The sequence below is a fragment of the Seriola dumerili genome, unplaced genomic scaffold (assembly GCF_002260705.1).
Source record: "Seriola dumerili isolate Sdu_G_001 unplaced genomic scaffold, Sdu_1.0 BDQW01000120.1, whole genome shotgun sequence".
NCBI lineage: Eukaryota > Metazoa > Chordata > Actinopteri > Carangiformes > Carangidae > Seriola > Seriola dumerili.
In genome coordinates, this window is record NW_019174375.1 from 1,924,240 (window position 1) to 1,949,464 (window position 25,225).

At 40.9% G+C, this 25,225-nt stretch overlaps 4 protein-coding genes across 7 annotated transcripts in view; 2 read left to right on the forward strand and 2 right to left on the reverse strand.

The window, feature by feature from the left end:
- Positions 1-1,253: 1,253 nt before the first annotated feature.
- On the reverse strand, positions 1,254-4,932 carry cbr1 (carbonyl reductase 1). The gene is made up of 7 exons (XM_022748149.1): positions 4,833-4,932; positions 3,855-3,969; positions 3,577-3,746; positions 2,731-2,838; positions 2,412-2,620; positions 2,175-2,228; positions 1,254-1,961 (listed from the first exon to the last, which is right to left on the reverse strand). The coding sequence occupies exons 2-7, from the start codon at positions 3,965-3,967 to the stop codon at positions 1,788-1,790; spliced, it is 828 nt and encodes a 275-aa protein (XP_022603870.1). The 5' UTR covers positions 3,968-3,969; positions 4,833-4,932; the 3' UTR covers positions 1,254-1,787.
- Positions 4,933-4,940: 8 nt separating this feature from the next.
- setd4 (SET domain containing 4) lies at positions 4,941-10,585 on the forward strand. Of its 2 annotated transcripts, none has more exons than XM_022748146.1 (13): positions 4,941-5,057; positions 5,918-6,017; positions 6,122-6,217; positions 6,953-6,990; positions 7,619-7,707; positions 8,020-8,256; positions 8,594-8,653; positions 8,882-9,011; positions 9,145-9,319; positions 9,481-9,559; positions 9,792-9,872; positions 9,976-10,099; positions 10,188-10,585. In XM_022748146.1, exons 2-13 carry the CDS (start codon positions 5,942-5,944, stop codon positions 10,362-10,364), a joined length of 1,362 nt encoding a protein of 453 aa, XP_022603867.1. In that variant the 5' UTR covers positions 4,941-5,057; positions 5,918-5,941; the 3' UTR covers positions 10,365-10,585. The 2 variants fall into 2 exon arrangements, with proteins under 2 accessions (XP_022603867.1, XP_022603866.1); XM_022748145.1 differs by lacking the exon at positions 4,941-5,057 and adding an exon at positions 5,285-5,359.
- An 87-nt stretch (positions 10,586-10,672) lies between these two features.
- cryzl1 (crystallin zeta like 1) lies at positions 10,673-17,452 on the reverse strand. Of its 2 annotated transcripts, XM_022748147.1 has the most exons (14): positions 17,368-17,452; positions 15,981-16,047; positions 15,446-15,523; positions 15,211-15,283; positions 14,994-15,038; positions 14,742-14,810; positions 14,053-14,186; positions 13,750-13,861; positions 13,497-13,517; positions 12,924-13,022; positions 12,696-12,811; positions 12,114-12,219; positions 11,959-12,004; positions 10,673-11,421 (listed from the first exon to the last, which is right to left on the reverse strand). In XM_022748147.1, exons 2-14 carry the CDS (start codon positions 16,044-16,046, stop codon positions 11,325-11,327), a joined length of 1,062 nt encoding a protein of 353 aa, XP_022603868.1. In that variant the 5' UTR covers position 16,047; positions 17,368-17,452; the 3' UTR covers positions 10,673-11,324. The 2 variants fall into 2 exon arrangements, with proteins under 2 accessions (XP_022603868.1, XP_022603869.1); XM_022748148.1 differs by lacking the exons at positions 13,497-13,517; positions 17,368-17,452 and having other exon boundaries at positions 15,981-16,219.
- itsn1 (intersectin 1) overlaps positions 16,710-25,225 on the forward strand; it is a 39,100-nt gene continuing 30,584 nt past the window's right edge. For both annotated transcript variants that reach the window (XM_022748143.1, XM_022748144.1), the window contains exons 1-2: positions 16,710-16,877; positions 23,759-23,818. In XM_022748143.1, the coding sequence (XP_022603864.1) occupies positions 23,791-23,818 (28 nt within the window). In that variant the 5' untranslated portion in view covers positions 16,710-16,877; positions 23,759-23,790. The remainder of the gene's footprint in view (positions 16,878-23,758; positions 23,819-25,225) is intronic.

Consider the following 25,225-nt stretch of genomic DNA (forward strand, 5'->3'; position numbering starts at 1 on the left):
GCCAATGATAACCATGGTCACTGTGATTATCAAAGCAAGCGTGTGATGGGGTTTCCCTTGGCAGGCAGCAGGGATTAGAGGATTATCATCTCTCTCTCTCTCTCTCTCTCCGTCTCTCTCTCGCCGTGTGGATTTGTATTATCTACAAGGTAATCGGGGCTTTACTCCCGTCTGACAGGACTACAACTCCCACCGTCACACACACACAGAATATATAAGCTCTACACAGTCTATACTCTGTTATTGACTCGAGAATTAAAACGGACAAAGAGGGAAGCACGAGAGATAAAGCAGAAAAATCTGGGAACATTTTTGTACAAATCATGCTCTTATCACTCAAAAACAATATGAAAGAGATTTCCTTCCCTGACCTTCTTTGCACTTGGCATTAACAAGGCCTCTGGGCGTTTGGATTTCATTCGGTGTGGTGGAGAAAGATATAAAAACCCAGGCTTATGTATCTAACACATTTTGGAGATGAATAAAGATACAAAACACTTCAGGGCAAAGTCAAAATTACATTTGGCTACAGTGAAATAAATGATATTGGTAAAAATGGCCTTTTGTTTTCCCTCCTCTAACAATTTGAGCCTGCAAAGACATAACAATAATAAAAGCAGGACCACAGCTGCAGCTGAGGACACCAGCGTCACGTCTTTGGGCTACAGGAGTTTACCGTCTTTTAGATTAGACACTTGTTGGATCTTCTAAAGCTAAAAAATATTTTAAAAAATTGGCAATTTGGCAGATTTCAGACAAAAAAAAAAAGAATTAGCTACTTAAAATAAAAGAGACAACCGTTAGACCATAACGTCGAGAGAGACTGGGCCTATAACAACATGACAGCTGATCTCAGATCGGATGAATCTGGGGTTTTTTTGTGCTTCTCCAGCTCTACAGCTAAACATCCCACACCCACATGTGGCTCATAAATAATGTCCATAAATGTGTCTATAAAGTAGAATTACTAGGTGGAGTTATATGGTTAAATGAAACCTACATGTGACTTGACCTTTATATTGTACCTGTGGAAACTGAACACACCTGATCATTTTGTGTTTTTCTCTTTCAATGTAACAATGTCAGTAATATAAAATCTAAAAGGACACCACGAGTGTTTGTTTGATGATGTGTGCATATGTGCGCAGGTACAACCTGTTATATCAGCATAGCTAATACATGAAGGGTGCAGAACGTATGTTATATGTTGTATATATTATTTGTCTAAAAAAGTAGTATTCTGGATTTTAAAGTTCATTTGTTGGTAAGTTTCTTTATTGGCAATGAAATATCTCAATGAAAAAGCACTGAAAAGCATTTTTGCAAGAAAAGCATTTTATATTCTTTGACTTCAGAACATTTAATTTTCATCCATTTAAGACAAAGTTTCTTCTTTCCTTGTAAAAAATATTTAAATGTTTATAAAACTGAAGGCAAAGTGAAACAAAAGCAAAAATTGAGATTCATCAACACCAGTGATTAGCCAGCACTGCATGGTTACTGTTGTAAGTAACCCATCAGTCACACACACACACACACACACGCACACACACATCCACACACGCACGCACACACACACACACACACACGCACACACGCAGATTCCAGATCATGTTATGCTTGTCGTATATTTTTTTAATGGTGAATATGATTCTTTTTGGAAAGATTGAATCTATTCTGAGTTTTTGGCAAATTACTGTTTTGGTACAAACACTGGCACTATTTCATTTACTCACACACACACACACACACACACACACACACACACACACACAGCTTTAACCCTTTCACCACGGCTGAACCTCTTTTTCAGAGACAAACTTTCCGTGAGGCTCTGTGGCTCCGGGCGGCAGCAGGGCCAGGTAAACCGGGGTGACAGCGCCCTCGTCTGGTGACTTGGGTGCTTTGGGACCAGCCATGTCGGTGCGCACCCATCCTGGGCAGCAGGCATTCAGCAAGATCTGTAAAAAAAAAATAAATAATAATAATAACAATCCACATGATGAACATTTATGTCAGCAGTGACACAGAGCCACAAAAGTGATTCATTGCACACGTTAAATCATAAAAACATATGAAAGCATATAAAGTCCCATTAACATTATTTATACGACTTTTTAGTGGTTGGTTTCTGTTTGTTGTTTGATTTAAAGTCGTTGTATTTCAGTGTTTACCCCGTCATTCGGTCGCTCCTTGGACAAACGTCGAGCCTGGATCATAGACAGCGTCTGAAACACACACACACAGAGACACATATATGTGTGTAATCAATGTCTTCTTTCAATCAGTCTCTCAAATCTTTGGCGCCGTGGTTCAGACCAGTGACTCTAGAGGTCGATATGAATCTATTTTAAAGCCTCAGCAGGTGAGACAACTGATCAAAACTCTGCAGACAGACTGATCGATCGTACCGTCAGTCCAGTCTTGGACACTCCGTACGCCGTCTCAGGCCAGCCGCCCTCCTTGTGCTCGCCCTTCTTGGTCTTGTCGACGAATTGCTGCATCAGTCCCACCAGCTCGTCCTCGGAGATGTCCTCGCTACGGAAACGCTGCTGCAGGGCCGGGCTGCACTGGTTTAAAGTACGGGAGCCGACGAAGCTGGAGACGTTCACCACGCGACCTTAAAAAAACACAAACGTTATTACAAACATCTGCAAAATCTGTATTTCTGTTTACACTTCATATTCTCAGTCAAAGAAAGTCAGGCTTGGTCCAGGTCTGCGTCTTTACCTCCTGCTTTGATGAGCGGCAGGAAGTGAGTCAACATGTCTCTGGTGGCGAAGAAGTTCGTCTTGAGCGTCACCTCCGCCTGGACGGCAAAAGGAGCGTCGTCTGCCACTGGGGAGAGCGAGAGAGAGCATTAACATGATGTAATTGTCACTTCCTGGGCACAAATTAAAGCCCCCTGGTTCAAACATATTCTAAAACTCAAATACAAGATATATAATTAACTGCAGTGCTTGGATGCAGCGCTGATTGATTGCTTTGCATTTAGAGTGCCGACTGAATTGCATCAAGTCAAGTGCTGCTTTTTCAGAGTTTGAACAAACGCGTTCATTGGTTTTTTACCCTGTGATTACTCTTTCCCTTCAAAGCTGTTTCATTATTCAGGCAAATAATCAAAGTTATCAAGTAGAGCTAAATTCCTGATATTTAGTTTAATGGTTTGGTGGCATTTTCGTATTGTTACTACTGAGCATGTTTTTAGTTTTAGCTCAATAAAAGAACAATAGATTCCGTATGAATAAAGGAAATTGTGATTGAAATAAATGTAAATTTCAGATTAGGTCTTACATAATGATAATATATATTCAGTTTATATAGATTTAAATATAGATGCAGGTGATTGTCATTATAGCCATAATTGTGCAACCCAACTAATAATAATACTAATACTCCTACTAATACTAATTGTAATTATGGCTGACATTGAGATACTGTATGTTTTGAATGCTATTACTGGTATAAGACTAAAGGTTGATGCTGCTGGTGCTAATCTCGTATCTGTATGTAGCATTTTTGCACGTATGACTCCAGTGTATTATAACGTACATTATATCCATATATCACACCTACTTTTGAATGCGATCCCGGCATTGTTGACGAGGACGTCCACTCCTCCGTACTTGTCCTTGAAGTAAGCAGCGGCGGTGGTGATGCTGTTCAGGTCGTTGATGTCCAGCTGGTGAAACATGGGCTTCAGTCCCTCTGAGGCCAGAGACTGCACGGCCTCCTGACCACGGCCGCTGCAGCGACAACGAAAAAGTCACGTCAAAAAGAAAAACAGAGCTAAGATATTATGCACGTGACCTACACATCATCCTGGCCCAGGTGTTTCCAGGTGAGATACCTACACGTCTCTGGCGGTGAGGTAAATGTCTCCTTGGAACTGCTTGCAGAGCGCCCGGACGATGGCCAGTCCGATGCCCTTGTTACTGCCCGTTACCACGGCAACCTTGGTGGCCATGTCTGTCCAAATAGAGAGACGTCAGTGTATTAACTCACATATTAAACACAGGAGAAAAATGCACTCTCACAAAAGTAGATATACACATATACACATATACACACACACACACACACACACACACACACACACACACGCACACACAGTTATCAGCCAAGAGACTTCCTCAACTCTGTCCAAATAAACTCTGACTCAGTTATCAGACATGGAGGAGAGCTGATTGAAAAAGAGATAAGATTTGCTGAGTCATGGTGACAGTTGCAGGGAGAAAACAGTGAGAAATCCAAATATAACTGTGTAATAATCTGAGAAAACTGGAATAAAGCAACTGTGGCTTTAATTTAGGTATTAAAAGTGGAAGCTAAATGTCTCAGTTTATACATTTTATGTCAAAACAGAATTAAAAGTTGTCCAAGGTGGGTCTAGAACCAACAAAATATCCATGATTTCAACCTGAAAATGACAATTAATTATAAACAAATTACTTTAAAAAGTAAAAAAGTGCACAGTCATACTATCAACACTGGGGCAACTGTTATATGACCCTGGGTCCTGATGCAAACTTCCATGAGAACCGGTGGTGCAAGGATTTATACAGGATTATTACTGCAAATAGGGGTGTGAAAGTAAACGTTACTTTCGTTGCATTTGAAGACAAAAGGAAATATCAAGAGTCGCCTGTTTCATGACGCATTGTCAGCTTTAAGAGAGGACCTTTCGCCTGATTTCAGTTGCATAACGCTGACTGGCTGATCCGAGCGTTTTCCAGCGTTTTCCAGCGATATATATTTATATTTTATTTACTATATTTGTAGTAGCTTACTAACTAGCTAACTAACTCTGAAGTGAGGCGGACGCTTCTTACTGTGATCTGGTGTCGTGGTGCTGGGTGAAGCTGCGGTGGTGGAGCTGCAGAGAGGAGTGAAGCGCTGTGAGACAACGACGGGAAAGAAAGAGAGAGGATGGCCGGAGGGAGTTTCGCGCATTGTCACTGCGCATACCCGGAAACAAAACACACTGACCACGTGGGTTTAAGAAGCACTCATGGTGCCGCAGTGCAGGATGAAGATTTAACATGAACATTTTATAGGTATTGTACTTGGATTTTCATTGTATTGCATCCACAGTATCTAGGCTGATTGATAGACTTTTGCTCTCGGCGCGGTGCATGATGGGTGTGATGTATGCAGGGGAGTCAGGGTTTGGTTACTGCACCAGTGAAGGTTTGGGGTGATTCGCAGTGGAATTAGTTTGAAGTTACTTTAGATATTCACTTTAAAAAAAAAAAAAAAAAGACCTCGAAGCAACCGACCGGTGTCTGGTGATCGCTGTCCCCAGCCCAGGACCTCACCTGCCCCCGCGGATCATTTTTTAATCAATACATGGTTCATGGTAAATTAGTATTTTGTCTATGTATAAGGAATATTTTAAGGGAAATGTTATCATTAGGTGTGGCTACATATCCTGCAGAGTGCTCACCCCTTCAACCACAATTGAAACTTTATTTATTGATCACTTTCAATACAAATATTTTTGTAACAGCTTCCATGTCATGTGACCCAGTGTTTCAAAATCTACTCTAGAGATGCTTCCTGTCCTGTAGAGGACATTCAGTTTAGGCCAGGTGCTGTATGTCCTATGTCAGGCTTGTGGATACCACACTGCAGCCGTTTGGCGTCTTTTAGCCATAAGAAACTGTGTTCTTTTCCTACTTTAAATTATAGTTTTATGTATGTTTTACTTCATAAACCTAGAAATAGAAACAAAAAAAGTCAACAGTAATTGAGGCATGTGCAACAGTTTGGATCATTTATTACAGTTTGCTGATAGTGATCTGAAGATAAGTGGGGATATTAGTTTGAGCTTTATAGCTTCCGAAAGTTGTAGAGTTGGTTTGGTCGACTTTTTTAAGGTGTGTTTATTGTGTGTATCTGTGTTTGACCACCACAGGGGTCCACGGGCTCAGGTTGGGTCATGAGGGGTGGCGGCCGTCGGGCTGGACGAGCTGCGAGGAAGAGGAGGCAGAAAAGTGAAAGCACTGTCCAGTCGGGTATAAACAAGTTTACTGCTGTAATGTTACTTGTGTTTCACTCCCTTCCATGCTGTCCATGCTGGTCTCTTTCATCACCAGTCTGTCTCTGTCTGTTTCTTCAGTCTCTCTGTGTCACCAGCTGCAGTATGTGAAGCTGATGAAGTTTCTTCACCAGCGAGGATTCACCTCGACACTGCTGCAGCCAGCCCTCTTCACCGGTACGGCTCTGGTGTCCTAGTTGGTCCTATATACGTTTATGTCCTGTACATAAAACCTCAGTAGGTTTGTTTACTCGTTAGATGTTAGTTGTTGGTTAGTTGTTGTAGAACGTAAACGGGATGTCTGCGGGTCGTCACACGTCTTTAAAAAACACTGAATCCACTTCCATTTTTAAAAAAAAAAGGCATTAGAAGGTATTAAAGTCTTAAATGGTGCTTATGTGTGTCCAGGCCTGGAAGGAGTATGAGACAATGGGCCCCTGGACATAGGCGAGTTAACCCCCCACCCCACCCCACCCTTCCTACATAGGTCTTCCAGACTGAAAGAGACGCGGCCGTCTCATTCGTAGTCATTTTGCGTCTCTTTGTAGCTTTTTTGCATCTCTTTAGGATAATTTTATCTTTGTAGTCTTTTAACTTAAAGTATTAACAGTCACTTCATACACTGTGCCCTGCAGTCCTGCACAGTAATCCATGTATGGCTGCAGGTTATACTAATTGATTAATTATATTGCTGGGAATTATTGTTATATGCAGCTGAAAATGGTATTGAATTTATTCCGTGCTGTGTTAAAGATGTCTTAAAATGTTTTCAGTCGAACTTGATTAATAACCGCAAAAACTCTGTTAAAGTTTCAGAGTGTGTGTGTGTGTGTGTGTGTGTGGGTGTGTGTGTGTGTGTGTGTGTGTGTGTGTGTGTGTGTGTGTGTATATGTCCTCCCCTTCTCCATGCAGACACAGGCAGAGGACTGCAGACTCTCAGAGCTATAAAGGTAAGACAGCTGATACAGACTGATGTGTATTGATTAAATAGGTTGCTACATTCTGTAGGTAATGCAGGTTACTTACATAAACTGTAATGAATGTCATAAAGAACCAAGCAACCAACAACAATATTTATGCTTTTTTTGTTTTTATATTTTACCGGGACATATTTTGCACCTACATGTGCTTTTATAGAAATGAACTTTAGGCAAAATCTTCTTTGAAGAATCTCAATTTTCAAGCTTAATTTATCACTTAGTCTGTTGTAAGTTATACATTCATAAATTTGTATATTCATTTTGTTTTTGCTGTTTTTACTTTTGATTTTAAAGAAAGAGTCATGTATTAAATCAGCAATAATTACACTCATGGACACTGTTTATATGTTTAATGAGTTGATTTACCAAGTTATTTATAAAGTAAATATCATTCAAGCTTAACTGCTTGAGATCTAAATGACTTTTGACTTTTGGGTTGATGAGTTTTGTTGAGAGCTTCGATGTTTGACGCTTCGTACAGATATTGATCTGTGGATGAAGTGTTGTGCATCAGCAGAGTAGAAATGTGTCAGCGGTTCTGTCGTCGTGCGATAGTAGAGTGTTTAAATCTCTTTGTCTGACTCTGTTCTTCTGTCAGCCTGGCCAGCTGCTCATTTCTCTACCAGAGTCCTGTCTCCTCACAACCTCAACTGTTCTGGACAGCTACCTGGGACAGTACATCAAGAGGTAAACACAGAAACACACCTGAGTAAAAACAATATAAAATACTGAGATGCAAATATGATCTTTTCAGTGGCCCAGTAATAACTGTACAATCAGATCCTTCATTCTTTGTCCTGTGGGATTTCATTTGTCAGTCAGCACCTTTTCAGACTTGCTGTTTTATAGTTCACTTGTACTTCCTGCTGCTCTACACACGAAAGCACAGGTGGAGGTGGAGGTGGAGGTGGAGGTAGAGGTGGAGGTGGAGTGGAGAGGCTGAGGGTGGAGGAGCCAGAACAAGAATGAACCAAACTGACACAATTTTTCCCTCCGCAGCTGGAAACGCCGCCTCTCTCCCCTGTTGGCGCTCTGCGTCTTCCTGGTGTGTGAGCGGCACCAAGGGGAGGCGTCTGATTGGCTCCCCTACATCGACGTGCTGCCCACCACTTACACCTGCCCCGCCTATTTCACCGACGACGTCGTGACCGCTCTGCCCGCCTGTGTGCGGAGGCGGGCCTTGGAGCAGAGGGAGGCGGTACGAGAAATCCATTCCTCCAATCAGGACTTTTTCAGGTGAGTCCGGCGCACAGGTCACTGAAGCAGGTCGTTCAGGTTATGTGTGCGAGCGTGTTGAGACAAGAATCCAAATTAAATCAAAACAGTGTTTGATTAGTAGTGTCTTTGGTATTTAGATGACTCTTCTAACCTCTTTGAAACTGTATTTTGCATTTTATTTAATATGGTGTTGTGGTTTTATAGGTGTCAAGGCGACGTCATACTACCATCAAATCCTTGCAACACATACAGCAACGTGTCTGTACACATATAAAACATGTAATTCTGCAGAAGAGTGCAGTCGTCCTTATTAGAACAACGTCAAAAAACATACCAAGCTTTATTTTTGATCCAGATCCCTGCAGCCAATCCTGAATCAGCCTGTGGAGGAGGTGTTGACGTATGAAGCCTTGAGGTATTCACAAGTGCATACACACACACACACACACACACACACACACACACGCCAGTCTAAAGCAAAGAGCTGTGCTTTATTTATTTTAGTATCTGTCGTTAACGTTTAGTAACGATAGATCTCTGAATGAACAGTTTCTGAGATGAAAATGTTTCAAGACTAAAATCTGTTGGACTGTTCACCTGTCAGGTTATTAAGCTGTTACCCCCCCCACTCATCTTCCTCCAGGTGGGCATGGTGTAGTGTCAACACACGCTCTGTCTTCATGTCCCACCCATCCAACAACTTCCTGTCCGGACAGGATGTTTATGCTTTAGCTCCTTTCCTGGACCTGCTCAACCACCAGCCCGACGTGCAGGTAAACATTACACTTACCTGTACACAAGATGTCGTGTATCTGTCTAAATTATTGAGGGTGTGTTTCTCTTCATATACAGAATCTGTGACGTTCCTCGACTTTTCACAAATATCATAAAATACGTTTTTCTCAGGTAAAAGCGAGTTTCAACGACGTGACGAGATGTTATGAAATCAGGAGCGTTTCTGGGACAGCGCGCTTCCAGCAGGCCTTCATAAACTACGGTTCCCACGATAACCAGCGGCTGTTGTTGGAGTACGGCTTTGTCGCCCCCGGCAACCCCCACAGTGTTGTCTATGTAGACATAGGTTGTTGATATTCTAGTGGTTTTTTCACACTGTATAAGATATTGCTGACACCAGTTGAATACAACACACACTACCTTGTTGTGTTTTCCAAAAGATTCAGGTGACACAGTCATTTTTACATGTTTAACTTTGTACCTGTACGTTTGACCCCGAACCCTCAGATCTTCTTTGTGATGTTTTAAGAGGCGACGTGAGTTTGAACCGGAAGATCAAGTTCCTCAAGGAGAACAGCCTCCTTCAGTGAGTCCTTTTCCCATGTCATTGTTCTATTGGTTCGTGTCGTGTCGTGTCGTGTCGTGTCGTGTTGGACAGGTTTCCATTTTTGAAACATGTTTTCTCTCATGTTAAATGTCTTTACTCAAAGGCTGTAAACTAAGTCACTGTCCTTTTTCATCCGTTGGCTGAATAACCCTCAGAGTTGAAATAAAATTTAAAAATAAATCTGAAATGTGACGCTCTTCCTCGCTGTCAGAAACCTCACCGTATCCAGCGACGGCCCCAGCTGGAGGCTGATGACGGCTCTCAGACTGTTGTCCATGCCACAAACACTGTAGTAAGTCTTCACACACACACACACACGCAGAATTGCACAACATAAAAGATAAGGTCCAGTTGCTCGTTCTGCTGTCAGCATGTGTGTGTGTATATTTCCACAGTCACCAGTGGAAGGCAGTGTTGCTTGGCCAGGCGGTGTGTGAGGAGAGGGAGGAGTGGAGCGTCCACACAGCACAGACTCTCTGTCAGCGACTGCTGCAAGACACACACACAGCTCTGGACAAGGTGTGTGTACACACACACTCTTAACTATTTTCCAGTGATGCAGCACAACCTGTTTTTCTACATGCTGTGTGTGTGTGTGTGTGTTTAGATCGCGGACCTCATGCAGCGGTGTGACCAGTCAGTCAGGGAGCAGCTAGGCGTGGTCAGGTCACTGCGACGGGAGGAGAGGTGCATCCTGGGGCGCTGTCTTGAGGTGCTGCAAGGCATGATGAGACAACCAGACGAACCGTTGTCATGCCAACCTGGTGTCGATACTGTGAGCTGACATCCGATTGGCGCTCTGGTCTCTGCCAGTCGCAACAAGAAGCGAGGTTATTGGCCGAACTGGTGACGCTGGACAGCCTCCATGTTCTTGTTCTGCTTGTCGACCATTAGGTCTGACCACGGCAGCAGAACTGCCCGACGTCCTGGAACCAGGTTTGATTCCAGGTATGTTGCAAGAGCATCTGCCCTGTTATGATGACACTAAGTAAGACGATGAAGGTCTCGTCACCACCATCATTTGATACAGAGCACTGAAATGACTCCTGCAGCCTTCTGGACTCATGTAAGAAGAAAACACAGCGGCAGATCTGTCAGAAAGAGGCACTTCCAGCTCTCGTGTTGTTTTATTTCTTTTCTGATTAAATGGCACAGTAATTAAAAAAAAACAAAAATTCTCTTATCACTTCCACTCAAGAGGATTTTTTTCAAGTAATTACAAAGTTCTTCACACAAAACTTTTTATTTACATCAAAATCAACTCTTTCATTAAATCACCAGAACTGTTGTCTTTTTAAAAAAAATAAAATCAGTATTTATTGAGTCAAACGGAGGTGCATGGATTCTTTAAGATATCTAAAGCGACCACAGAGGCTTTGGTGTGGGGTTGTAGTCTCACGTGAAGTCACACAGATCCAGAGGCTGAGTGTGTATTTGAAGGAAACCCACTGACTCCGCGGTTAGAACGGTTTCTTCCTGTGGTTTAAAGTAAAAAAAAAAGGTTCAGAGACGCTGATTATAGGTGTTAATGTGTCTGTTTCTCAGTATTAGCCCAATTAATGGAAATGCATCAGGTCTATCTCCCCGTCTCCCACATGACGCATGTTGTGATAAACAATTTAACGAGTGAAAACAACAACTGTTTGTACATGTTCACTGGCTGCATTAAACAGTTTAAGCCCTGATCCTGTTGAACCGTGGGCCGTGTTTGTCTCACGTCGCAGCAGAATGTGATTATTTTTGGTCAGAGTTGAACAACGGCTTTTTTCTTTTGGTGACGCTGCACGGTCTCCATGGCAACCGTCGCTTCATAGAGAGGGACCGCCTCCTCGGGCTGAGGCCTGGAGAGGCAGATTGGAACCAGACAGACAGATTGGATTTGATTAGGTCGGATTGTAGCGAGTGCATCTTGAGAAAAAAGTGGGCTGTCAATCCTTTTATTGCTCTGGCAGTTTTGGCTGAAGGTCACATGACGGTGTCAAGAAAAAATGTCTGCAGTGACACGTTTACAGCGGTCTTAAAACTGTAAACTCAACTGTGAGCTCTGTTCAGTTTCATACCTCCAATATATTTAAAGCTGCACCAGGCGACTTCTAAAATGACCAGAAATCATGTCATGTGACATTCCCCTGTCTGGATAATAAGATTCAGATAACTTTATATATTAAAATTGTATGAAGATCCAGCTTCGATCTAATTTAATTTACATATCCATCCACTTTATGAACTGCTCATCCTGTTAAATGTCACTGGGGAAGCTGAATTGGTATTCAGTATTATGAATCTACCCATAAGTCTGCAGGAAATCTTACACACCAGGGCTTTAACGTGACGGACCTTTCAACCCCACAGTATGATTGAGGTGTTTTATAAGTTACCTGAGTACTCCAGCTGACATCTTCTCCACAATGTCCTTCAGAATATCTGTAAAAGGCTGTTAAGGACTCACAAAGACCTTAAAGGAGACCGTGTACTGTATGTGCCCGATCATGTTGCATGTGTTTTAGATTTCACACTTGTGGGAAAAGGATACGGAGGTATCTCCCTTGCTGAGCTGATGAAGCGGTCCAGACTTCAGGGTTGAGGAACGACACAGAGGCTGATTTTAAATGCAATAATCTGCAATCTGGAGGATCCAACTGTAAAAAAACAAAACAGAGAGGTGATAAAAAAAACGCTGTTAAAGACGGAGCAGGTTTACTTTCACTTTTAATATTCACTCGACTACTCGAACACTTTAAAGCCACGAGAACTATATGCTGACTGAGAATGAAGATGCTTTCTAAAAAGGCTAAACTCAGCTTTGTCTGACAGTGTGATTCTTGAATTCGACTGAATTTGCAAATTGCTGTTCAAAATGGTTTGATTAGCCCTTTTTTTCTGTTTCTGTATCTTGTTGTTGGCACATAACTGATCTGTCATCGTACCTGTGTGGCTTTTTGGGGGTAATCTCGATTTTAGCCTGATAAACTGACAGAAATGCTCATTTGTTCATTCAAATATTGTTAAATTGTGAATAAATTTAAAATGCAATATGTTTTCTAATAATCAATATTGAATTAATTAATCGCTGTGAAGTAATCGGTGTAAATTGCAGCTGTTATATCTGACTCACCTGCAGTTCCTGTTGGGATGTGACCCAGTGCCCCCCGACTCCCAGCACACTGATGATGTCATGTTTGTGTGGAAGTAGTTTCGTCTCCTCTGGTTCCTTGTCTTCCTGCAGACGAACTACACACACACACACACACACACACACACACACACACAGATTTAGATGCACATGTGTGATTTTTACAATCACACATGTGCATCAGTGTTAACGGTGAATATGTGTTTTTACCTCCAGAGTCTATGACTATATCCACTCCCAGTCCTCCTGTCTCCTCCAAGACCAGTGGCAGCAGGTCTGATGAGCCGTTATAGACTTGAATCACCCTGGCTTCAAACACACAGACACAGCCACATGAAATCATGAGTCACTTTCCTTCACATTTAAAACAGAAAAACCGACTATAAAACTACACCAAACATCTCATCCAAAGCTCATTCAAGTTGAACTGTTGCAGTTTTTCATGTTCTCCACATGGTGGCAGCAGATTTTAGACATAAAATGTTTTTTTCCACTCTGTCTCCCTTTTAAACTACTCCTTTTGGTCAAATTAATTAAATTACACATGATATAAACAACAAATAAACTGCAAAATATTAAAAAATAAAATAAATAAAAAGACAAATAGTACAACTAAAATTAACTGTTATGATTTGCTGTAGACTACAATAATCCTGGCTTCAGACAGATGAGAGACACACATCTTACTGACAATTACAAGTTAAACAACAACGATTTATTATAAGAATTAGAAACCCAACAAGGAAGCAAGTCAGTCAGAAAGACAGAAAGAAAAGATCTCACCTACTAAAGGATCCTGAACGCCTGAGGAAAATATGAAGGTGAAGAGAGAGAAAGGAAAAGGAATTAAAGATGAAAGCGGAGTAAAAGAGGATGAAATGATCAGACAAGAGTAGTTCTCCGTTCCTTATATAACTGCTGTGATTTTGTAGAAAGTGCAGCTTTAACCGTTCACAGACACTTGGCGGAGTTTGGGTTCAAAGCTTTAAAAGCCTGTACAAGTTTCCTACAGATCACAGCACTGGCCCGCACGGACCTACGCTGGGCCGGAGCTGCTCCAGGAATGTGTGTTTCTGTGGCGAATGTGACGTCGTCAGAACCTTCGCTCCGTGGTAAGAGGCCAGCTGGATGCACATCAGGCCGAAACACTGAGGCGGGAGAGGAGATGGGCTTGTTAGGAAATGTATGAAAATCTGAAAATCTTTTGGTTTTTTTTTGGCATTTATTCAAAAGTTTAAACGGGAAGGAGAAGACACAGCAAAGGTCTACTGATGCATTTTACATTATGAGACGTTACCAAGATGTTTGATTCTTCTGTGTTTTGTGTTTTTTTACGTACACTGGCTCCATCCAGGACCAGGACCGTCTGTCCGGCTGCCATGCGAGCATGAGTGTGTAGAGCAGTGTAAGCGCAGAGGCCATCGCGCAGCGCTGCCGCAACACACACTGAGCTGAGCTTCTCTGGCTTCTGAACTGGAAAACAGAAAACACACACACACTCATACATTTACTGAATCGGTTTCATAGGATTTCATTATGTTTTCATGACATCACAGTTTCTAGCTTTGAGAGAGCTGGTTGATATGTGAGAAATAAAAATGTTTTAAATGTTTTATGATGGCGTTGATACTTTATCAAATGATTCTTTAAACATCAAAAAGAACAGAGAAATCATTTTCTTTCTGTACTTGTGAAAGAGGGGGCGATGTGTGCACTTTTTACACTTTTCTGCTGCTTTCAAACTCCCAGCACCGCTTCCTCTTTTTAAAGTATATGAGGTGCAGATGCAAGGTGGAAAAAGAAAAACCACTTCTAAAAAACCGCTGCATCACAAGTGTTTTTTTAGGGCAGAGTGGAGCAGCTGAGAACCTTGACCTTTTAGAAGAGAGTGAGCTGGACTGTCGTATAGTAGGATTTTGTAATGTTGAGGCATCAAGATGAAGTCGGAAAGAATTGCTACAGAAGCATATTACACAACCTGCATTTGTGTGTGTGTGTGTGTGTGTGTGTGCGTGCGCAGTATGCTACCTAAATAGTGTTCATCTATGTCAATGACATCACAGAGTCCAGAGCAGGGAGAGTCCAGGGGAAGAATACCTGGGAAGAGAAGATGTGAGAATGTACTGTACACTCAAGTACACCTGTGGGTGTAATGTATACTGGGTATCGGACAATATGGACACCAATAAGATGGCAATAACACGTATGTTACAATATTAATGATTAATAACCACTATGGTTAAACTTGTTAATCCTCAGATATAGAAATGTTTTTTTTACCTACAACCTCGTCCTCAGGCTGGAAGAAGGAGACCTTGGGGCCCACTGCAGGAAAAAACAGACAAACACAGCAGTGAAACTATTGCTCACACAGCAAGGACACTATAAATTAAATGTATTCCTCTTTAAAATTCATTATCATAGTCATTATTATTATCATTATTATATAACTATCATGTAACAAAAATGTAAAAGTGTGTGTGTGTGTGTGTACGACCTTGCTGGACGACCCCGGCCACCTCTCTGCCAACAGGAATTAAATCTCTCTGGATCCCGACGTCACCGAGCAACTGGAGCACGGGACAGACGAGCAGAGAGGAGTCAGCAGGGATCGCTACAGTCAGGCAAGAGCTGATGTATTTAACCAAATGATTTCAATTCAATTCAGTGACCTTTACCGGCACGAAAGTCAAGAAAGTTATATCCACATAAACTGTGTGTGATTTAAGTACCTTGAGGTCCAGCGGGCTGAGTCCACATGCCTTCACCTGAACTCGGACCTGATGGCTGCCTAACACCTCTGGGAGGCTCTGGAGAGAAACAGAAAGACACAAGCTGTCAGTCTGGGTTAACATCAGCTGCACAGGCAAAAGGCAAACACAGTCTATTTAATAACACAAGTAGAGGTTTTAATAAAGAGACAGAGACACAAAAACAGATTTTAAGTCATACATTATGGATGCCTTGCAATTCATCACAACAGTGCTATCAATTCTCTGTCTAATAAACCTACAACACATCATGGTTTGCAATTCATTTGGAAAAATGAACAAGTAATTAGAGACTGATTGGTTTTCAATTTCAAGTCTATAAAAAATAGCATAAATCTAACCAATATTAACAATGTGCCAAATTAAGATTTAGCTCTGGTAGCTACTATTCGGCAGCAGATGACTCATGACTGCAGGTGCAGCCATGGTTTCACTTTATTGACTTTTCCTGATCAGGTATCGTTCAATCAGCCTGGAAATAAAAACACAAACTCACCGTTTCCTGAATAACGAACTTGGGCTCAGCATCACTCCCAGCAGCTCGGCAGTATAAACCTTTCATGCTGTTACACCGTTAATTCATACAGACAGACAGACAGACAGAGGATCTCAAGATAATCAAATTTGATTAGCAATAACTCTATTCATTTATTTTCTCCTGCTATTTTGCCTGCTACACTAACTAGCTTGAAATCAGCTGACCTGTTCTTCTTCTTCTTCGTCTATCTTTCCATGTTTGGCTGGTGGTATTAATATATTATCACAACACCGCCTACTACTGGATGTTATGGATTACCACATCTTAAAAGTACCACGCACCTATACAATATTCAATGTAAATATACCAAAATATATCTTTATTAAAACTTCAATCAATCATTCATGTGGAATCAATTATGTGTCACTCTCATACAGATATGCCATATCTACTGTGCTCCTTTTACATGATGGTTGAAAACTCCACAAAAAAACACCTCTCATAGCTTTATTTTATTCACCTTACATCTTTGTTGCTTGCATATTTTGGGTTTTTGATATATTTTATCAACAAACTGATTTTCCCCCCTAGTAAACAGCATCCAGCAGGAGCGCTACTAATCCTTTTACCTCACAGCGTCCCTGTGATCCAGGCAAGCCAACAGCTCATAAAATCTCGCGGGATTGCACATCAACTCCTTATAGATACCATGACATCTCGCGATATGTCAGCGGCGTTACCCCATTTTCCAGCTGTCCCTCAGTCGGTCGGGATTTCGGAACCACAGGAGAATCACCGGAAAGGGTTTTGGTGATAAAACGGCTCACTTTAGGAGAATATACCACATTATATGGCCACATAAACACACAGCGAGCTACTTTATTCAGTATTTCACCATGGAGGCTGAACTATGAGGTAAGGACAGAGTTTAGTATGAGTAATATGAAAAAGACGTTAGCTTCTCACTGGTTAGCCTGCTTGCTAGCTTGCGTTGATATATGCGCTAACGCGGCTAGTTGGTCGTTTTTACCGGGTGCAGCTGACTAATGTCAGCTTCTAACTGTCCTGTTAACATGTTTGAGAGCTGTCTAATATTGGTCTGTGGAACAAGACCAGAGCGACAAGGAATTGGAAGACGATGCAATCCAGCTATCACTAACAGCTAGCCAGTACGCTCATATTAAATCACAGCATCTGTGACATATCGTTAACACGGACTGGTGTTAACTGTGGTTAACCTTAGCCTCGCTAATAGCCGGGGGTCGGTTGAGACTAAAATGATGAATCAACAAGGTCGCTGACAGCGCTAGAGCAGGTAGCGACTTCCAGGGTGGAGGTCTTCTCAGAAAGCCTGGCGTTTGCTAACATGAAACCCAATGATAGTCACAGCTGCCCACCCAGTTACCTGTCCAGTCAAAACACCTTCAGGGTACCGTAGTATCTGTTTGAAATCAGAAAGAATGGCTGTGGTTGTTGAGCGAAGCACTTCATCAGAGGCGATTCCGAGGAAATGATGCAGGAAGTGAGGGTGGATTGTCAAACAGACCTTTCCTTTAAGAGAAGTTAGCACACTTATCTTGCTTGAGGTCAGATGAACTTTCAGCGGTTTTGGCTAACAAAAGTTACCGTCAGTGAGGACCAGTGAGGTTCCCATGGTAACGTGGATGCTTACCTACAGGTCCTCTTAAAGGTGGGGGAATTGCAGATGAAAACACCATGCCAAGTGAGTTAAAGTTCATACGGTGCTAAGTTTTGTTTGACTACCATGTTGTTAATACTCAGTTTAGCCATATCCAGCATGATTATTAATATATATATTATTAGTATACTGTTTTGAATGCTTTAAAAACTCCAAGATATTGGTTTTAAAGTGCAAAGGCACATTTGCATGCATTTCCTGTTTTTCATGAGCACCTCCTGTAGATAACACCAGTCCAAAAGTCCTGCTTTAGAATGTCACTAAAATATGTAATATAAAAAGGAAAATGTGCCCTGTTATAACTATGATATATCACATCATTAGATTACTGTAACTCATGCCTTAATGATGAAGCAGCATTTTATTGCTGTTGTTTGAGGTGAAGATAATTAAAAAATATTCTGTATAGGACTGTAACTAATAATTATTTTCATTATTTATTTATCTGCTGATTATTTTTCGATAAATCGGTTGATTTTATTTTTAGTTTGTAAAAGTTAATATATAAGTGACAAATGCTCTCAAAATTCCACATAAGCCCAACAGTTGCTTTGTCCAAACAACAGTGCAAACTTTAAAATAAGTAAAAATAAGTACAGTACTTGAATAATACACTTCCACAAAAAGGTTTTGCAGTTTTGCATGACACAGGTTAAATGCAGTGTTGCTGACTTTCATTCTGTGATGGGTTTATGTGGATCAGAATTGAAACAATTGATTTATTGTTTAGTTGATAAATAGTGAATTAAACTGAAACAGTTTTGACAATGGATTAATCGTTACAGTTGTTTAAACTGACAAAAGTAACAATTATTCTGTGGTTGGAGCCTCTAAAATGTGAAGATTTATTCTGTGTGAGTAATTTTTCTAGCAAAAATGCCAAACAGCTGGTTCAGTTTTCTTCAGTTTAAGGGTTTGCCTCTTATTGTCTGTGATGATTTGTACTTGGTCTTGCTTAGCAGCCTCATCAGCTTTTGTCCCTAGACAGAATTTCTTACAGCATATGGTGAGCTGTCAATGTGGATAACCTCCATCTGAATGTTGCTTCATGGCATAAATTGATGTGATTCCCCCACTAAAACTTTTCCAGCTTAGGTGTGTGTGACACATCTTATGCATCCAGTTTTATTCATATAGTTAGTTAGAGGCACATATTTGGCAGCGTAGGTACATGATTTCACACTAACGGGAATTTAATTAATTGTTGTTAAAAGTTCTCTTATCAGTGATGTTTTATGTTCCCAAGATCCTGATTTTCTGAAAAAGATTAGACTGCCAGTATAATCACACACATTTTTTTAACAGTTCAACAGTTCAAAAGTTACTCTATCAGCAGTAAACAAGGTTCAGTCAGGGTTGAGCGAGTTCAGCTGCGTTCAGGAAGGTGACTTTATGTTCCTGCTTCAAATGACCTATGAATCAGGACAGCATAATACAGTTTGTTCTAACATATCCCAGGACTGCATTCAACACAGTGACTTGCTTCTTTCATTGAAGTCTAACAGCGTCAAAGGTCACAATTCATAATCTTATCCACCAAAAACAAAAGTGGTGTGTGTGGTTGCCACATTGATCAGGGGGCTTGATCCAAATTACACACTTATATTTTGTGTCAAAATCATAATAAGGAAACTTAACAACCCTTTCATATAGTCAGTCATACCATTTGAAGAAGATTTGGTGTGATTTTGTGTGATTGGGCCAACTCTCAGTGGATGTGTTTATTCACAATAGAAGAAATGTAAAGGCGGTGCAGGATTCTTACATAATTTGTTTGTGCTGACTGTTAAAGTACGCTTTCCTTCCCTACAACATAGATGATTAATTGGTCGGCTGCTTTTGGTTCTTTGCTTGATATTTTTTTTTTACCCTTAAGTCATGAATAGACATTTTTTCTACGGTAGGCATGTTCAGAGTTAAATAAGAAAGTCACATAGTAAATTTATGTTGTATTGGCGTTTTCCTTGTAGTATGAGCTAAAGATGACTTCATGACCCGAACATTTCACAGCGCTGCACTTCAGTTGTGCTTGTTACCATCCATGGCATTGTACAGTGTGATAGTGCTAACATTAGCTAGCTGTGGAGGCTGCTGAGCATGTTGGTGAGGAGGGATGGGAGGAGGGAGCCTGAGGGAAGGATGGAGTGATGCAGGAGGAGCTCATGGAGAGACTGCAGTGGTAATCCTGTGTGTCTGTGTACGTGTGCTGGGCGGGTTGGGGTCCTGCCATCTCTCAGGCCTCACCACTTGACAGCAGTGTGATAATAATGTTGTAGTGTGTGTTGGAGAAAGAGAGACGCAGAGCTTAGGGTCAGTGTCAGAGGGTGTGTTGAAAGTGGGTGTGTCTTTAGTGGTGATAGAAGAGAGGACTATGGAAGAGTGTGTGTTGTGTTGTGAGGGGGGGGGGGGGGGGTAGGTAGGCTGTGAGAAGGCTGATGTGAAGAGGCTGCAGTTATTAGTACCAACACCATCATGGTTTAACCATCCATACAAGATAAAGTCAACTTATGATTATTTTTATTATTTTTTTTATCAGTGAATCATTTTGTCTATAATATGATTGTAAATCATTTCCCACAGACCAAGGTGTCAGATGTCTTATTTGGTTTGACGAACAGTCCAAAATCCAAAGGTGTTCCGTTTACTATCATGTGTGACAAAAGCATTAAATCCTCATATTTCAGAAGCTTGAAACATCAAATATTTGAGAATTTTGCTTAAAAAACAGCCAGAAAAACATTTTTAAAAACAAACTCACAAGTGGTATTTTCAGTTTCTTCAAAACTTGAATAGTTTAATCGGCAGTGATATCGAATGAAGGAAACCAAGCAAATCTTCACGTATTACTTGCTAAATCAATCAATGATTAATTCTTTGTCAATCATCTAGATTGATTAATTGACCCATGATTTCTGCTCTGTTTCGAACTAGAACAATGGAGGATCAGATGCATGAGGATTTAGGGTTTTAGTCAGCACATTGAGCTAAATGAAAAGTCATTTTGTGGCGTATCTTGCATCTCTGGGCACATTTTGATGTTTGGTGTTTTTTAAAGTGTTTTTTTTTGTGTTTAAAGACACAGTGGACTGAAAGCAGAACTAGCTGGAGGAGCCAATAATTCACTGTTACACAGATGGAAATCTAACTAAGACTGCTTGGGAGAAATTGGAAGCACCAAAAACATAAACACCTTTTTTTTTTTTCTGGAATACAACCCGGACCAAGGATATCAGATATTATAAGAATATTAGAGTTTGTATGTTGGAGTATCTAGCATTGTAATGTCAGCTGGTGTGTAGTTTTCCCAAATTCATTCATGGAAGACGGGAAAGAGGAATGTTGGAGGGGTCATCAGGAAAATGAAGGGGAGGGAAAAAGAGAGCAGAGAATCTGAACCCTAATCTGTGTCATGTTCTGAAGCTGCCTAGACTGTGTGTGTGTGTGTGTGTGTGTGTGTGTGTGTGTGTCTATATGTGTGTGTGTGTTTATGTGAGGGGCTTAAACAGGCATCTGCCACAAGCCTTGATAACAGACCAACACTCCAGTTACATCCCAATGCTCTAATTATACAGACTAATCCCACAAATACAATACATGTACACAGGGAGAACAGAGAATAAAATCCTCAACTACACACTGATGACAAAGGAAATAGGCGCATTATGTTCTTTTCATCAGTAGTTCTGAGACATGCAACTCGGCTAAGTCAAGGTGAGACTATGATAAATGCAAAAGATGTCATTGGTTAACATACTAAAACCTTTGGGGGTACCATAGGGTTTGGTGATTGTTGCTGTTAGTTGGCTTTGTCCTCAGGTATTTGTTGTGATGCTTATAGATAAAAGTAATTTTAATTCACAGCTTTTCAGTTGTGAATCAACATTTTGGCAGCTTTTGGCAACCTGATATCTCACTAGATTTTAGTAAAAGTGATTGTTTTTTCCAATACCTGTAACCTCACCTAAGGATGTCAGTATGCTCTCTGCTGCAATGTACTTGCTTTGTTTTCATTCTGGTTAAGAACCTAAGAAGATAAAAAAAAAGAAATTTAACCAAGCTTTCCAACTATGACCAGCTGTAATACATATCTTCTGTAAGTTCTTATAATTTCAGGTTATTTCTAAGTCAGTTCAGATCATATTGTGACTAAGCTAACATGCTTTAACAGAGTTGACAAGCAGTTCAATCTCTCCCATTACTAGTTAAGTTTCGGAAAATGCACTGTATTTGTTGAACTGCTTCAGTATTCTGTAAGTGGCAGCTGCGAAAGTGTGTGCCTGTGTGTGTTTGCGTAGGGTGGGCTTTGTTCCTCTGACCTAGTTAAGCTGGTTACTTTGTCCTCCCACTCTGATGATAATGGGACACACACACACACTAACACACACACACACACTGTGCTGCACAATAGGCCAATGACAATTTTCAACTGAAGAAATAGTCTTAGTGAAAATGTCCACGGTGATGTGTGAGTAACTGTTTCTGGAAAGATGTTGCAATAGATTTTTTTTTGGTGGCGTGAGCACTGCAGACTAAATTCCATCCACCTGCATTATATTGTGGATGTGGCAAAAGTCTGAGATGTGGATGTCTTTGTACTTCATCAAATAAAACCGTTGCTACTTGGTTAGATATCACGAGGGATAAATGAGAAAAGCATTTTCGTGATTTGTTTGAACTGGCCCTTTTAACTGTTTGCTCTTCATCCCACTGTAAGAAAGGTAAATGTTTATTTACTTCACACTTGGAAAAAAGTCAGCAACCCACATATACACTCACACACCCTCATTAAGTCCTTGTCTATTGCAATGTGTGTCAAATCATTATTGTGGGTTGTCTGCTGGTCACACAGATACAGGGGAGGGGAGCAGGTCTGGATCTGATTAACATGCCTCTACTAGGACAGAGGTATGTCACACACACATTTATGGATGTGTTATTGTGAGGGCGCAGGGCACTGCTTTATTCACTGTTTTTATATTAACCTTGAATATGATGTCTTCTGCTTCTGAAAGAATTTCTGGAAACAATTTAAAAAGATTCTGTAAAGTTTTTGCAAATCACTGCTGTTGACTTGTCCATCACAACAGTAAATTCGGTTGAGTTTTTTGATTATTGCAGCAATTTTTATGTAACTTTCTTGGGTGAGTGGGTGTTCTGTCTGTAGACAAGTTTTTTTTTTCCAACAAACAGCATATTCTCAGAAAAATCCATCATCAAATCCATTTCCCTGTTTTTTTTTGGTGCCTTTTAGTTTGTAACTTTCCAGTTTGTATTGCCTGTAAGAAATGCTGACTCTAAAAAGACTCCAGTGGAGCTTTTTACAGACCAACACTAGAAAACTGGTGTTGACTGTGGTCAGCTCCCAAGTGAGAATGTGTGTAAATGAGTGAGCGTGAAGCAGAGTGGTTCTGAAAACAAGCGAGTATGCTCAGGCAGCCTGCCCTGCATAAATAAAGGTTTGCTGCCCTGTTGACATGCACAAGCATGGCTGACACACAGTCCAGTCTCCTGTGGACCTGGCACTAGTCTGAACACTGGGTGACAACAGCAGATTGATGCAGATTTCTTCATGTTTTTCCCCCTTTTAAAAAAGACTAAACCAAATTGTAGGATTTAAAAACATGTGACTGCATATGCCTCATTGAGAAGTACTTATTTGCTTTGTGTTTTTGTTTGTGCATATACCCTTACATCAAATCAAACTTTCAAGGTACAAAAACCGTAATCCTATAAGGCTCGATGGGCTGGAGACCAAATAGAAATTCACAACTTCAGCAGTGAAGGACAGCAGAGTGGAAAATGAACTCCAGACTTGTGCTGGAAAATCGTTTCCTCTGGCTGAGTTTGTCTACTGTATCAGCACCTTTGGCAGGTGACCAGACATTATTCGGCCCCTTTAACGTGCCGTTAAGCATCCAGTTGGATTTCCGACCTTGCTGACAAAAGATAGCCCCTGCACTGTGAAAGCATTTTTGTGGTTCACCAGTGAAAGGGTGAAGTGGTTACATTACTGCATTATTGAGCGGTGAACTGCTCAGCGAGGTGGGATGATACTGATCAGATGGATTCATCTTCTGTTTTTCTAAATGTGTTTCAGGTGTTGTGTAGCTGCAGACGACTGAGTGAACCATGGCACAGTTCCCCACCACATTCACAGGTCAGTGTGTGTGTGTGTGTGTGTGTGTGTGTGTGTGTGTGTGTGTGTGTGTGTGTGTGTGTGTGTGTGTGTGACTTGAACCAGAGGTATAATGAAAGTTGATGTTTGTATTTCCCTCTCAGGGTTGTCAGTGAAGAGTCTTATAACCAAAATGGCAGCACATTACTCCATGAATTCACCATAATATTCCACAAGTTCATTAGAAGACAACCCGCAGCTTCTCATAAATCCACTCTGATTTTCCTCAGTCATTTTAACATTCAGATTTTAAAAATCTCACAAGTACATAGTATCACTTCAGGAGAGATTAAAGGCGGAGACACACGACAACAAGACGAATCAAGGCGACATCAAAAGTCTTAACGAATCAGTAATCTCCCAGAATCAGTTTACAAATAAGTAAAAAAAAAAACGTCATACATGAAGACACGAGTAGATCTGGCAACTATCAGAGAAAATTTGCCAAAATTGGTATGAAAGAGAGCCTGGAGGCAGACTGACAGATCTGCCATCAAGATAAGGACAAACAGATGGAGACAAAGACAAACCGACTCCAAATGCTTTGAGATTTGTAACTGTAACATAGAACATATTGCGTACTTGTCTCTGGGCTGAATGAGGACCAGCCACCCGAAACACTGTTTATAATCTAAGAGAAACAACTGAGGCTGAAGATGGAAAATTAAAGCATAACTGAAATTCCACATTACATCTAGTCTTACATCAAAATGTTGATATCATCAATATAAAGTATTGGACAGGTATCGATAAAAATTGCCATTTGGACAGTTACTGTATCCAGAAAATATAAATTACAATGACACGATTACAATGTGTGCTCCAGGGTGTATGTGTGAAGACAACTGAATAAGCATGCTTTCCTTCAACTGTTAACAAAGGGAGCAAAGGGAAATGCTGTTTCTGTCAGCAGTAATGAGTCAGCATGTTTCACTAAGTATGTAAATTGTCAGTAAATGGGACGGGATGGAGCTGTCAGTTGGAACTACAGGGAACCTCTGCTCGGAGTAGCTAGGTTCCTAACTAACTCTGATCTGGCATATAATTTATGTGAAGAAAAATGCAACAAAGTGGAAACTGAGCTATTAGCAGAGCAGAGAGGCAACAAGACTAGTAATTGAGTAAAGCCAGTGACAGACTGGTAAATCTGACTGCAGTCAGTGTTTTACTGGCTCATGGGGATCCCTTTACTGTCAAACCAGAAACGGAGAATTATAAAGTTCTTTACATTGTTACTGTTAAGATGATGGTTAGACACTGGGTGACACCCATCCACAGTTATTGATGACGCACCAATATAATCAGTGTCAGCAAGTGATGAATCTATCAAATTACATTAGTGACTCATGCACTGACTTGTCATGTACTGAGCTTTCTAAGGAAAGACAA

Coding starts and splice junctions, on each gene's coding strand:
- setd4 (XM_022748145.1), top strand. Junction 6,018..6,121: donor TGAAAGCACTGTCCAGTCGG/GTATAAACAAGT, acceptor CTGTTTCTTCAG/TCTCTCTGTGTCACCAGCTG. Junction 9,560..9,791: donor AAGGAGAACAGCCTCCTTCA/GTGAGTCCTTTT, acceptor CCTCGCTGTCAG/AAACCTCACCGTATCCAGCG.
- cbr1 (XM_022748149.1), bottom strand. CDS start 3,967: ATGGCCACCAAGGTTGCCGTGGTAACGGGCAGTAACAAGGGCATCGGA. Junction 2,839..3,576: donor TGCCGGGATCGCATTCAAAA/GTAGGTGTGATA, acceptor CGCTCTCCCCAG/TGGCAGACGACGCTCCTTTT. Junction 2,229..2,411: donor TGTCCAAGACTGGACTGACG/GTACGATCGATC, acceptor TGTGTGTTTCAG/ACGCTGTCTATGATCCAGGC.
- cryzl1 (XM_022748147.1), bottom strand. CDS start 16,046: ATGAAAGGTTTATACTGCCGAGCTGCTGGGAGTGATGCTGAGCCCAAG. Junction 14,187..14,741: donor CATAGATGAACACTATTTAG/GTAGCATACTGC, acceptor TCTGTTTTCCAG/TTCAGAAGCCAGAGAAGCTC. Junction 13,023..13,496: donor CGTTCAGGATCCTTTAGTAG/GTGAGATCTTTT, acceptor GTGTGTTTGAAG/CCAGGGTGATTCAAGTCTAT.